Below are 13,343 nucleotides of genomic sequence, written 5' to 3'. Positions count from 1 at the left end.
TGGATCTTTTTGCCCTCAGCTACTTGACAGATATGTAGCATTCTAAAAGTGGAAAATGTGCTTTTATTGTACACTGTAGTGTAAATCTATGTTTCAGGATTTTTTTGTTTGTTTTGTTTTCTTGCAGTGGAAGCTTTAACATTCCCTCCATCCTCAGGGAAATCTTTCATTATGGGAACAGATGAAGCCCTTGAAAATGAACTGGGTCTTGGAGAACTGGCAGGCCTTACAGTAGCAAATGAGGCAGATTCACTGACTTATGATGTAAGTGGTTATTAATGGTAACTCAATGTTCTTCTGTCTTGTTGAAGGCAGATGCAAGTTACTTGTGTATAGACTCAGCAGAAAACATTCTCCAGTTAAAATTATGCTGCCAGAGGATGTCACAAAGTTTTACTTGGCAAAGGACTCCTTCCCATGCACAGCAGCATTCAAGCTCTCTGCCAGCCCCTCTCCTCTCATTTGCCTGCCATGTTATGCAAGTAGTTGAAAGTAAATTAGTGATAGTGGTACATCTGGGCACATGTAACTCCAGTGACTGAGCAAAATTAGGAGTATCATGGCCAGCAGATTGAGAGACATTTATGTCCCTTTTACGTGGGCTGTATGCAGTTTTGGGCCACTCCACTTAAAAAGGGTTGTAGAAGAATTGAGGAGTATCCAGTAGCTTCTGACTGATGAGTAGATGTTAAGGGAGCTGGTCTTGCTTAGCTGTTAGGATGCAGAGGAGTGCTTGAATAGCAGCCTGCAGGTGTTAGAAGGGTCCTTGTAAGGATGACAGAGCCAAGCTTCTCCATAGTGCCAGGTGTTAAGGCAGGAGAAAACAGCAAATTATGGCTTGGGAGGTTCAGGTACGACACTGGGGGAGAAAGTTATGTAGTAGGTGATACTGAAACAGAGAAACAAAGGAATCCCTCTCCTGGGAGATATTTAAAACTGTGGTTTACATTACCTCTGGTGTGAGGAATAGTTTCATTTCAAACAGGAAACTGGACCAGAACTCTTGGGAGGGTTTTGTGGACAGCACTTCTGTGGCCTTATTTTTCTTGCACTGTTTATGAAAAAAATCTTTCTTAACAGTACATCTTCTCAGTTGTATGCAATTTTTTTTCTGTGTTTCTGATTTCTTAGGAAAAGATACTTCAGGTATTAATTTATTCATCTGCTCTTGTGTGATCTGTCAGCTTCAGTTTAAACTTGCTGTTGCATTGCCCAGCTGTGTCAAGGTTGAGGGATTTCAGAGATAATTTTTAATTCTCGGATGGGGATGAATTCTACCCTTCAGTAAATCTGATTCTTAAATAATCATTATCTGGGATTTTACCATGACAAATTAAATCTGAGACTTTGGACATAAGATGCAGGTCCTTACTTTGAAGTTCTACCCCTGTATTTACCTGTAAAGCAATGAAATACATAGTTAATAAAATCTTAGACTTATTTGAGAGTGCCACTGCAGAGACATGCCCTACCACTAGAGCAAGTTTCTGAACATGTGATATGTTATGAATCATCAATATTGCAATGAATGCAGAGCATTTCTGCTAATATTCAGTATTTCAGTATTATCTACCAATTTGATGTTTTTAAGAACTAATTGTCCCTAACTCTGTCTTCAGAAAGGGGTACAGTAATGTACAAATAAATTGCTGTTACAGGTGCTCCTAAAAATCCAAGGCTGGATTTTAAATTCAGAGAACATGACAAAGCTAACCCATCTGTACAAGATGCTTTCATTGCTTGACTTCATTGTGCAAGTGTCCATATAAATGTTGTGTTTGTTCATGTCTCTGTATCCTGAACTAACAGCTTTCATTTATGGAGTAGCACTTCTTTATCCACTCCAGTCCTTTCCTGCATGGTAGAGAATACTAACTTCTATTTGTTCATTTGTCCAATGCCTGTATGAAGTCCTGTGATCAGGAATTCATACTCATGGTTACCTTGACTCTTACCTTTTTCTAGTGCTGACAATTAAAAAAAAATTTATAAAACTATTTGCTCTGGTTACTGTGCACTTTATTGAAGCAAAATGAAAGGCTGTTGTTCCTATTTCAAGTTTATTGTAAGTTTAGCTTACAGATAATGTAATCTAGCTGCCAAATGTGAATCAGGTATGATTAGTGAAAGCTTAGTATTTATTTTTAAGTTTCAGTTTTGAATCATATGGAGAATTAAGTTGAAAGATCACGTGAATCAGTCTTTAAATACATTTGCTTTCAAGAGTGGCAGACAGTTTTCCCATTTTTGGTTCCTTTCATCTCACTGACATTTTTGCTGGATTATTTTCTTGTAAAAATGGCAGCATTAGCCTACCTCATTTCATGGTTTCAGTTTTTTACATAGTGCTTTGACTGTAAATTGAAGAATGGTTTTCACTTGGTAATGAAGATTATTAATTTATTACTTAAAAGACTTTTTTTTTGTATATTGGTTTTTAGAGTATCTAACAAGATTAAATTTTCCAGATTGCTAGCCAATACACTTAAGTTTGCCTTTTCTTTTTCCTTCCTTTACACATTCTTGACAAATGTTCACTTTAGTTGGCTCTGTTTTTTTTTTCCTCTAGTCTTCTGGATAGATTAATCATCTTCATAAAGTTGTAATAAATTTTAGGTAAGAGTGACTGAACCACAAAATCATTACATTTAATGTTAAGTACTGATTTGGAGGTTTTAGACTTTGCAGTGGGCCCTTGTTTGATTTCTTACAACTTTGAACAAGAGAAGTACCTGTCATTGCTGTCTTTAGCTTTCAATTTGTTTTCAATTCATTTTCAATTTTGTATAGACACAAGTATTATTATAACTGGCAAATCCAGATCAGGTGCCAATTTCGGGGTTGGCATCCCGCCAAAGTGCTTTTCAGGCCTTGGGTTACCTCACAGTTGTGCTTTGGTGCGGAGAGACAGAAGGAGGTTGTGTGCTGTGTGAGTAACCAGCCTCAGAGCTTGTGAGACTGGTGGGTAGAGTGATGTGGTACAGCCAGGTGGGTGATGTGTCAGGACTAGAATCTGTTTCCAGCTCTGCTGCTGGTCTCCTAGCTGGGACTGCCTTCCATCTGCTTTCCAGTTTATGAAGTGCCCTTCTTGGACTCCTTTTGGAAGGACATTTTTAAATGAATGTCAAGCAAATATAGAATTTTATCTTGCCAGGACTGGAACTCACTGTTAGGCCATCTGAGGTGTCTTTGTGGCTTTTGCAGCTGTGGCACAGAACCCGTGCTGCTGGTACGGCAGCTGGAGGGCAGGCAGGTTCCCTCCAGCACCTGATTGGCATTAGGTGCCTATGTTGAGGCAACCAGATTCCTCTCCAGATATCTGTACATCTTGTACCCGTTTTGCTGAGACTTTCTTGGCCAGTCCTCAGAAAACCTGCCAGAGCTGCTAACTGTGCAGTCCTGCCCCATCCTTGTACCAGCTCTAGCATTTGTCTGTTCCCTCACCCAGCCAAATTGGCTCAGTAAACTGGCAAAGAAACTGACTTGTCTCCCTGAGCAAGGCAATATGTCATTACTAAGAAAGATGATGAGACTAAACCTGCTGTTTCTTGTGGCTCCTTTCTCCTTGTTTAAAATCTATAGAACCTTTTAATTTATGTATATTTTTATTGTTAAATCCAGATGTAACAAAGCTTAAGAAAAGGCACTTCTGTTCTTAAGCCTCCTCTTTCACCTCCAGTCCTCAAGATAAAATATTTCTTGAAGTGGCTCAAAATAGTTCTCTCATCTTTGCAGTTAAAGATACAAATTATTTGGAATTATCTTTAGATTTCAATATGATAAACATCAGTACAGTTATGTGTTTTCTTGGTTTTCCATAACCACCATCAGCATTGGTTATGGAAAGGTAAATTTAACTCATGACATTGTTGACTGACAGTGAAAAAGTTTGTTCAGCATTTTCTGTCAATATTTGTTCAGAGGAGCAATATTGAAGTAACTTATTTTATTAAAAGGCTTTATTTTGGATCATCTGCAATGCATTTATTGCCAAATAATTGTGTCTGTATACACGATACCTTATTGCCTGCCAGTTAGATTCTTAGTAGTAGAAGTAGCCAAGTCCTTTTTGCCTTTCTTTTTTTTCTATTCTGGCAAACTTTACATGTCATGCATTATTACAGAGCTTGTGCTGCCTTAGCTGGGTAAGTTAGGTTGTGTTCCTTTCTGTGCTTCTAGAGACTTCTCTGTTTCTCTCAGATCTTTTCTTTAGAGGTGTTATGTCAGTAGTACTTTGGATGTTCAGGGACCGCACCTTGGTGAGTCAAGCCGAATTTTGTAAGTGAATGAGCCATAGATCAGATTTTAAACACTTAACTGTATTAATTGAATTATCAGTGCTTTTAAATTGTGTAATTTGACAGACATGAGATTATTTCAGATTTGCATAGAATTTATCACTGTGGATGCAACATTACTCGTATGGAATATGTCTACCTTGGTTCTCATTTTGAAGTGTCTGGTTAGTGTTAAGTGGACTGTTGTTTGAGAGCGGGTTCTTGTGAAAAGTGGGTAAGGTAATTTGACATCTTCTGAAAATGCCAAACTAAATTTTTGATTTCTTCCTTTTGTTGTGCCTTCCAGCTTAATTACAAGTTTGGCATTTTTTTTTATTAGATAGCCAACAATAAGGATGCATTGAGAAAGACTTGGAACCCCAAGTTTACGTTAAGAAGTCACTTTGATGGAATAAGAGGTCTCGCTTTTCATCCAGTTGAACCAGTCTTAATTACAGCTTCAGAGGACCATACATTAAAAATGTGGAATTTACAAAAAACAGCCCCAGCAAAAAAGTAAGAATTTTTCTTTATTTTCTTCAAAACCAATTTTAATTTATGAAGGAAAACCAAAATCTAGATACTACTTCACTGAATGGCCCTTACAGTTAATGCAAAGTGTTCCCTGAATTTAAGACTGGGAAAACAAGCTCTTAGAGAAGGGTGGAGATGCCTAAAGAATGCCAGAAAAAATCCATGTGTGTTTGTGAATGTGTTTTGTTTGTGAAGATGAAAACCATTCATGTTTTTATATTTTCCTTGTAGATAATATGACAAATTAATTTACTAGTGAAAATATTTGGATGCAGCCTGTTAGTGTGCTTGCATGTGTATATAAATGTATAGGATGCATTTATATATATATGCATATGTATGTATACACATACATGCATATACATGGGACAGCTTGAAACTCTGAGATGTTGCCAGGTTCCTTTGTTAACTGTCTCTTGCAAATTGTTGGGAATTTGCAGAAATCAGAGGAAATTTGTAATGGGGCTGATGTGGTTAAGGGAGTACATCACACTTTTGAGGAGAACTGGGCATAACACAGTCCTCCCTTGGATTGATAAAATCCAGAGCAGCAAATTTTGAAGCACTTCAATGTTGATAGAAAAACTTTGAGTCCAAAACTCCTTTGCTCCAATAAGAACAATTAATGATACATTCCATGTGATGCTGATGTCTCTCCACTCCTGTTCCATTGGTGTACCTAGCTGCTTGTTTGATGGGTCTCTGAAGTACCTTGAAGGTCTTCAAACAAAAATCCAAACAACCAATCCTGTCATGTTTTGAAAGACTGCAAATAGTTCCTAGACCCATGAAAAATCATGTTGGGAGAGGAAGTTGTGGGAGAAACACTGCAAAAGATGTAGCAGGGATTTTAAGAATTTAGCGATTCCGGCAAATTTTTCTGAAGCATTATATAAGATGGTACACATGTTAACATTTTTTTCATACTTCATTTAGGAGTGCTTCTCTTGATGTAGAGCCAATATATACCTTCCGAGCACATAAGTAAGTATTTCCTGAGAAATACTGTCATATTTTGAGAAAGATAAGATTTTTAAACAGAAACATTTTTTTTAAAAAGTAATTTCCACCTTATCAACTACTGATTTAATGTGACACTTTTAGTTCCTATGTTGTTTAGAATATCTCCATGTGTTCTGCTTCCTTCTGCATAGTGATTTATATCTGAAGTCAGATATACCACCATTTTAAAATGAAAAACCTACAAATGATACTGTTCAAATTTGTTCAGGTGTTCTGTTCATCATTGCAGCTTTTGCATTTTTGACACATACTTGCATATGCGGAATGAAACTGAAGAAGAATGAATGCAGTGAATTTAAATCTACTGAGATGATTTCATGAAAGCCCCTTAAATCTTTTGAAAAGAGAAAAAATGTGTTTATGTGAAATACAAAATGCTAGAGTTTAAAGTGTGGTGTTTTTCACATTTCATGTGCATAATGATTAATTGTCCTGATTGCAGTTGTGTTACCAGATATTGTGGAGGGCATTTTTATGGGAAATCTTGTAGCATATGATTTCATTATGCAGCATTTTTGTTGCAATCCATGTAGCAAGTGAATTGTATCTAACATGGAAATTCTTAAGATTGACACTGCATTGCGTGTGATGAAAATGTTAACAGTCAGTGTTTCTTTGGGGCTTTCTTCCAGTGGACCAGTGCTCTGTGTGGTGATGAGCAGTAATGGTGAGCAGTGCTACAGTGGGGGAACAGATGGCCTCATCCATGGCTGGAACACAACCAACCCAAACATTGACCCCTATGACTCTTATGGTACGTTGCTGTCGCACGCAGCAGTGACCTGATAAGATTAACGACAGTCATGTTGTGTCACTAAAATAGTATAACTTGTAGATAATGCTTCTGTGAGAGTTTAAAACAGCAGACTGAATGTTATCTTCAATTACTTAAGTAACCTCTTGTTTTAATGCTGATACTGCTTGATGGCAAGATAAAATGTCATTTTCTTAAAAAAAGCCTCAATCTCACCATAATTTTTAGAAACAGCTAGTCTAAAGTGCAGGTTTCAGAAGTACAGGACTAAACCTGATCATTTGGAAAGTACAGGAAATGTGTATTTTAGTGTTCTTTTCTTTGACAAATTTCTGTGGAGTTGAGATAAAAAGGTTTTATAGTCTGACACCAAAGCTGTCAATGTTGGCTAGAAACAGCTAAAAAGGCCCAGTTCAGTAAAATTTACTAGATTTGAGTGGATGTCAGCCTTGTGTCTAGATTTTATGATTTATTTTGCACTTGTGGTAGCTTCAGATGCAGTTGGTCTCAAAGCTAGCTTTTGCATAAAAGGGCCTGCTGTGGCATTAATAGCTGTTTGAAAGTGAATTTTAACAATGAAGTGTGTTTTGCCAAAGTCAATACTGTCCCTTCTGCTGAAGCATTGTTTTGTTCCTTTAGTTGAAAACTGGGTAATTGAATGTCACATATGCTGCTGAAATTCAAGCATCTTAATGCCAGAATAATTAAGACTTCTGTATTGATATGATGTGATTGATCTTGGGATTTTTTATCAATTATCTTCCAGAGGTTGGTGCCTAAACATAGGCTAAGATACAGCTATTGACTTAATTCAGATTTTGTTTTGAAATGTGTTTTGTTGTGTTTGGTTCACAGATCCTTCTGTTCTAAGAGGTGCTTTTGTAGGCCATACAGATGCAGTGTGGGGTCTGGTTTACAGTGGAGCTCACCAGCGTTTGCTGTCCTGTTCAGCAGACGGCACCATACGTTTGTGGAAAGCTACAGAAATTGCTCCAGCTCTCAATATCTTTAATGATAATCAAGGTACAGAAAACTGCCCTACCTTGAAGTTCATGAACATCACTGTTCAAACTGACATAATTTTGGCTACTGAATAGAAATACTTCCTGTGCTTCTTTCTGAGTTTTGTATCTTTATGAATGTTTTTGGGAAGAGTAAATTTTGTGACCCTTCTCTGACATTACCTGAATATTTACCTACATTCAGGGGGACTGTTAAATACATCTGAAAGCCAACTGCTGCAGATGATCTGCTGATGTTCCTAGTGCCATGGAGGATAGTGTATTAACTCCATAATTCACATTCAGACTTGAGTTTCCACTAGCCCTTGCTTTTGGTTTGTCCAGAATAAAAAGCCCTTTCTTCCTCAGTGGAGGTTTGGAGTAACCAATGTTTCATCTTAGGCCAGTGTCATTGTACCTTCCAGATTTGTTCCTTGTGCCTCTAACACAGAGATTCTAGTTGAATTTCTGAGTTTGCAGATCCACAAAATCACAATAACCTAGCCATTCTAAACAGTGCTAGTTGAAAAAAAATACTCCTTTAGAGTTAGTTACTGAAATGTCATGCACAAGTGAAAATCCCGCTGGTTAGAATCTAATTTCTGGAAGTTGCTATCTGTCTGAGCCAGAGTGCTCCAGAACTAGCCCATTGACATAGCCAAACTCTCTTACAGCTGATAGTCATTAAAGACAGCCCATGAGCTGAGACTGTCCCATGTCTCTTCAGAAATACTTTGAGACAAAATAAACTTTGTTACAGCTGGACAGACATGTCAAATTATAGTGTAAAGCTGGTCAGATATGCCATTGCTTGTTATTCGAAACAGACTGAGCAAAATAGAAACATTTCATGTATTTTAGCTTTAGCAAAACTGTGTTTCTAAAGGTATGCGGGCTTGTTATTGCCAGCTTCTCTATCTGCCCACTTTGAAAACTTCCTGGTAGAGTTTTGGAGTTTGTTACTGTGAGTTGTTTTCGTTTTAATTATTAAACTAAGGGGGAAGGAGGAGTAGTCTTCCCTCACAGAGGCAATATAATAGCCCTAATATTAGGGCTTTTTTTTTGTATTCTAAACTGGAATGAAGCCCAGTTGTGAAATCCAAAGACTGAAAGCTCGGTTTTCCAAATAGCTTATTGATAACCTTTAACAAACCCCTAAAATATCTGTCACTCATTATTCAAGTCATTCAGATTAACCATTGTAGGCTTACCAGGAAGCTGCAGATTCCTGCTTACCAGGAAGCAGGCATGGCAGTGGTAGGAAAGGTCACTTGAGAAACAATGTGGTTTTTTCTCACACCAATCCTTTTTGGCTTTTTTTCGGATACTTGTAGGTAACTACTGCCATTCCTGAGAAATATTCCTGAGGTCCTGTGTCTCAGAAGGACATTTCTCCCATGAATCTCTAGAGAGTTTACAGGGATGTGATGGTATTCCTGTGTTATCTGAATCTATGATCCAACATTAGGTTGCTTAAAATTCAGTTTCTCACTCTCTGTCTTCTCCTCCTCCTCCTCCTGACGTCTGTTGCAACTGGTGTTTTCTTTCACATAGCAGGTGGTGAACAGGACATTTGAAGAGAAAAATCCTAAGGAATATATCCTATGCCCAAGCTTTGCTGATTTGACCTTCTGTACTGTAGTGTGCATATAGCTACAGTATAAGGAGATCAAATATATACCACAATAGGCAGGAGATTTGAAATACAAGTTTGTAATGCATTTATGTAATTGCACATGATGACAGTTCCAGTGTGCAAAATCTGCACCTGGAGAACTTTGGTGTTTTATTAAGCTCTGATTTTGTCTAAGTTAATTATAACAACATTAATTATCTGTCATGTCACTTGTTGTACACTTCAATTTCATGTCCTTTTACTCAAAGCAATGGAGTTTGGTTTTTTTTTTGGGAATTGCTGTTACAGTTAAAGGAAGAAGAAGGGGACAGGGAGTTCTTGCTTTCTTAAATTTAAAGTAGACTTCTGCACAGCTGCAGTTCCAGATACAGCATCTTAGTAAAGAAAGTTGTTGATACACATGTCCAAAAAAATAGGATTAAAATAGTTATCGTACAGGGAAAGCCATTTAGATTGGTATAATTTATATTTTAGAATGCAACATTTCCTTTGATAATGGGGGTCCTTTTGGTGTTGAAGTGCTTGCTTTTTTTGTAAAGATTTTTTTTGTTTAATTTTTTTTTTCATTTTCTTTACACCATCTTCTCTACATTGTTTTCTAGAAATGGGAATCCCTTCATCAGTAGACCTTGTGAGCAGTGACCCAAGCCTCATGGTAGCATCATTTAACAGTGGACACACTAGCATTTTTAACATGGAGACGCGGCAGCGAATTCTTACCCTGGAGTCCACTGTGGATACTAGTATGTATCAAAAGCCCCAAATCAACTAAAGGAAAAAAAAAGGCTTGTTTAAGATGGATACTCTTGATAATCTTTTCAGTGCTTCCAAAGAATTAAGCAGTATCATGAGAAATTATAAGATGGATAATGTTAGAAGCTGTGTTCTGATATATAACAGTAAATTATTACTACTACAACAGACCTCATAGGTTTTGCAGTAGCAGAAGAATGTGTATACTTCTGAAATAAGATAGAAACAAGCTCACACTCTGAATTCCTCTTCAAGGGAATGAGAGGAAATGCTGCTCTTCAAGTAGCATGAGAAAAAACACAACTTTCTTTAATAAGGCTTTGTGATTTTTGCAGATTCAATATATCCATTTTCTCTTCAGTCCAAAACCGCAAAAGAGGCAAAAATTTAATGTTAAATTTATTTAAAAATTGGGAGTGTGTGTCAATTATTTTTATTTTTTTACAGAGGTATCCATGTTCTAAGCTTTGTTGCACTCTTGTCTCATTTGGACGTGGGCTTTAGTTGAAATTTTCGCTGAAGGAGGAAAGCAAAGCTCCAGTGAAAGAGCATTAATTCACGGGGTCTCCTTGTGATCCATATAATGCCTTGGATCATGTCAGTGACCAATACTAGAAGTTTTAGAGGATGCTGTTAAGAGTCTGCTGTTAGTACATTATTTTACAATGACTTTACAAAAGAGACCAGAATGAGCTGAAGCATAAGGGTTCATATTCAGGCCCAATGGTAAAACACTGAGTCTTTTAAAATTTCGGTAATTTTTCCCTCACTCTTAGAGATTTATGTCACTGAATTCTACTATTTAATTATATTTTTAAAAAGCACTAAGCCATTCTTGTTGGCTTTGCTTGTGTGTTTTAAAATATTGAAATGACTGTAATTTTATAAGAGCAAATGGAAAGTTCCATATCTCTTCTTTAGGTTATTCCTTGCTGTGCTGGGTGTCTTCTTTTAACCCACATCTTTGTTCCTGTCTAAAAAAACAGTTCTAAATTAGTTAAAGCAATTCAGTAGAAGCCACCTTTCTTCTTCCCTCCCTTTCTCCCTTCTGTTTTTTGCACCTACTCCTTGCTGTAATTCCATAATGTTCCTTTAGGAAAAGAAGACCCTGATATGGCAACTAGCAGTCCCTGTTTAGTATCTTTGGTTATGTAACAGTACTATAAAGCTTACATGTATTTTAAAGAAATAAATTATTATTTCTACAAGAACTAGACAAGAGGAAAATGTCACCTGAAATGCCCTACACACTATTTAGGGACTCTTCTGCTCAGCATAAGCCTCTGCTTGGCATTTTCAAACCATGAGAATGGCTGGATGTGGTGAAGGTTCATGTGCTTTTAGTAATTTTAGGAGTGTTTATGAATATGAATGTGGAGTTTTTTTCCTGAATTTATACTTTCTTAATTTCTAATCCTGTGGATGCTGACACTGTCTTATGGTTCAGATTTTTATAGAAAGGTGTAAAACCATTTTAATAGGAAGTGAACCTTCTATTTTGTTTATTTGAGTAAGAATTTAGATTAAATTGTGTGAATGTTCTTTGGAAGCAATTTAGCTAAATACAGTCAACATGAAAGACAATATCTGTATTTTGATTTCCTGTGTAATGACTATTTGAGGGTTTTTTCATAATCTGTGACTTTTAAGACACCTCTTGCATTAACCTGTGCATCATACCAATGCCTGGATCTCTAACCAGAAAATTCCTATACTTTTTTTCTCTGTGTGTATATATATATCTATATATATGCATGCTATTTCAGAATTACTGAAGGCTAGGAAATTTGCTCTCCTATGAATAATCGAGCATCCTTTTTGCAATAATAATTTTAATACATATACATCAGATAATAAGGGGTAGATTTGGTTTGCTTCAAACATATTGCCTGCAGTGATTATTTACCTGTCCTGTGTGTTATGAAGAAAGTTTGACTTGGCAAGAGGAGGAATGTGTATGAATGAGGTGTTTTCACTCAGTTTTTGCTTTTACATTTTTGCCTGATGTGCCTTCTAAAACCATGTCCAAAAGCTGGACCTTATTTGGCATACATATGTTTTATGTGAGTCTCTGTCTTGTGTAGTTTGGAAAGTATTTTAGAGGAAAGCATATAACATAAGGTGCTAGCTGAGAGTTGCCAGGATATGTAAGAAGTATTTTGCAAATCAGATTGACTACATATTTTTTTCTTTGTAGCAGTCTTTCAAAGAACTTAGTAACTTACTTATGCTGATGTGTGTGGGTTTTTTCTTAGCAGTCAGTTCTTCCTGTCAGATAAACAGAGTCATCAGCCATCCAACTCTTCCAATTAGTATCACTGCTCATGAAGACAGACACATCAAATTCTACGACAACAACACAGGTATGCATCTTTCCAGCAGATCTTAGCCATAGCCATTGTGTAATATAAATTGTATTCTCAATTTTGTTATGATCAGTATTACTCACACAAATGCTGAGGGATGTCAAGAATTGGATAGCCTCTGAAGCAGAAATCTCTCATCACCAGTAGAGTATAAAGATTGCCAGCTCGTTTAAAGCTTTGTTGGCAAAGTGATAAGGAACTTGGATCTCTCTGTCCATTCTTTAGAATGCCCTATGTATGGGGTTTATAAATATTTAACATAAAATGAATCTTTTTCAAAATCTTCATGTTCTTATGTTTGTGTTTCTTCTATTGATTGTCTGTATTATTTTGCTTTTGAGAGCAGGAACCTCTGGCACTCCTTTAGTGCTTCCTAGACCTCTGCTACATTTGACCCATGAGTTCTTATTTTTAACATGAAATTATTGCTGTGATTATAATAAGCTGTGATAAAACATTAATTCTCTCTGAGACAACTAACACTATCCCCTATTCCCAGGTAGTTTATGTTCATTGCTTCTAGTATGCTCAGCCCCTGCCTTCCTACCCATTCAAGATATTACCTGAGAACTCCATTAATTTGCTTAAGGGGCAGATATTTAAAATGCACAGTGATTGCAGTGTCAGCGTGGCTTAAAGCAAAGGTCTCATAAACGTTGGTCATACTGCTACTGTGGTTCTTGGGAGCTGTAAACATTCAAATACTGACTTCTATAATTTTAATGATTAAGTCATGGGACAAAATCTCTTGTGTTTATATCAGCTGTGATAGGGTCATAAGCAGTGAATGCAAACAACAAAGTTAATTGCAGAAAATAACCTAAATAAATCTTTTCTTTCAAAGGAAAACTGATCCACTCCATGGTAGCTCACTTAGATGCAGTTACAAGTTTAGCTGTTGATCCTAATGGCTTGTATTTGATGTCTGGCAGTAAGTACATTCAGATTTCATTTTCTTTCTCTCATAATGGTGGGAGGCATGCAAATTATAAAGAAAAC

General features: G+C 36.8%; 1 protein-coding gene across 6 annotated transcripts in view; it reads left to right on the top strand.

Annotated features, from left to right (window-relative positions):
- Window positions 1-13,343, top strand: part of STRN (striatin) — a 70,091-nt gene that overhangs the window by 48,868 nt on the left and 7,880 nt on the right. For 5 of the 6 annotated variants that reach the window (XM_058019686.1, XM_058019685.1, XM_058019690.1 and 2 more), the window contains 8 exons: window positions 128-264; window positions 4,618-4,793; window positions 5,748-5,795; window positions 6,467-6,588; window positions 7,444-7,611; window positions 9,828-9,968; window positions 12,234-12,341; window positions 13,189-13,275. In XM_058019686.1, coding sequence (XP_057875669.1) covers window positions 128-264; window positions 4,618-4,793; window positions 5,748-5,795; window positions 6,467-6,588; window positions 7,444-7,611; window positions 9,828-9,968; window positions 12,234-12,341; window positions 13,189-13,275 — 987 coding nt within the window. The remainder of the gene's footprint in view (window positions 1-127; window positions 265-4,617; window positions 4,794-5,747; window positions 5,796-6,466; window positions 6,589-7,443; window positions 7,612-9,827; window positions 9,969-12,233; window positions 12,342-13,188; window positions 13,276-13,343) is intronic. The other variant, XM_058019691.1, reaches the window with a different exon arrangement.

Source organism: Melospiza georgiana, chromosome 3 (genome assembly GCF_028018845.1).
Source record: "Melospiza georgiana isolate bMelGeo1 chromosome 3, bMelGeo1.pri, whole genome shotgun sequence".
In the NCBI taxonomy this organism is placed as follows: domain Eukaryota; kingdom Metazoa; phylum Chordata; class Aves; order Passeriformes; family Passerellidae; genus Melospiza; species Melospiza georgiana.
Note: the sequence above shows the minus strand (reverse complement) of the source record. Positions and strands in the feature narration are given on the sequence as shown.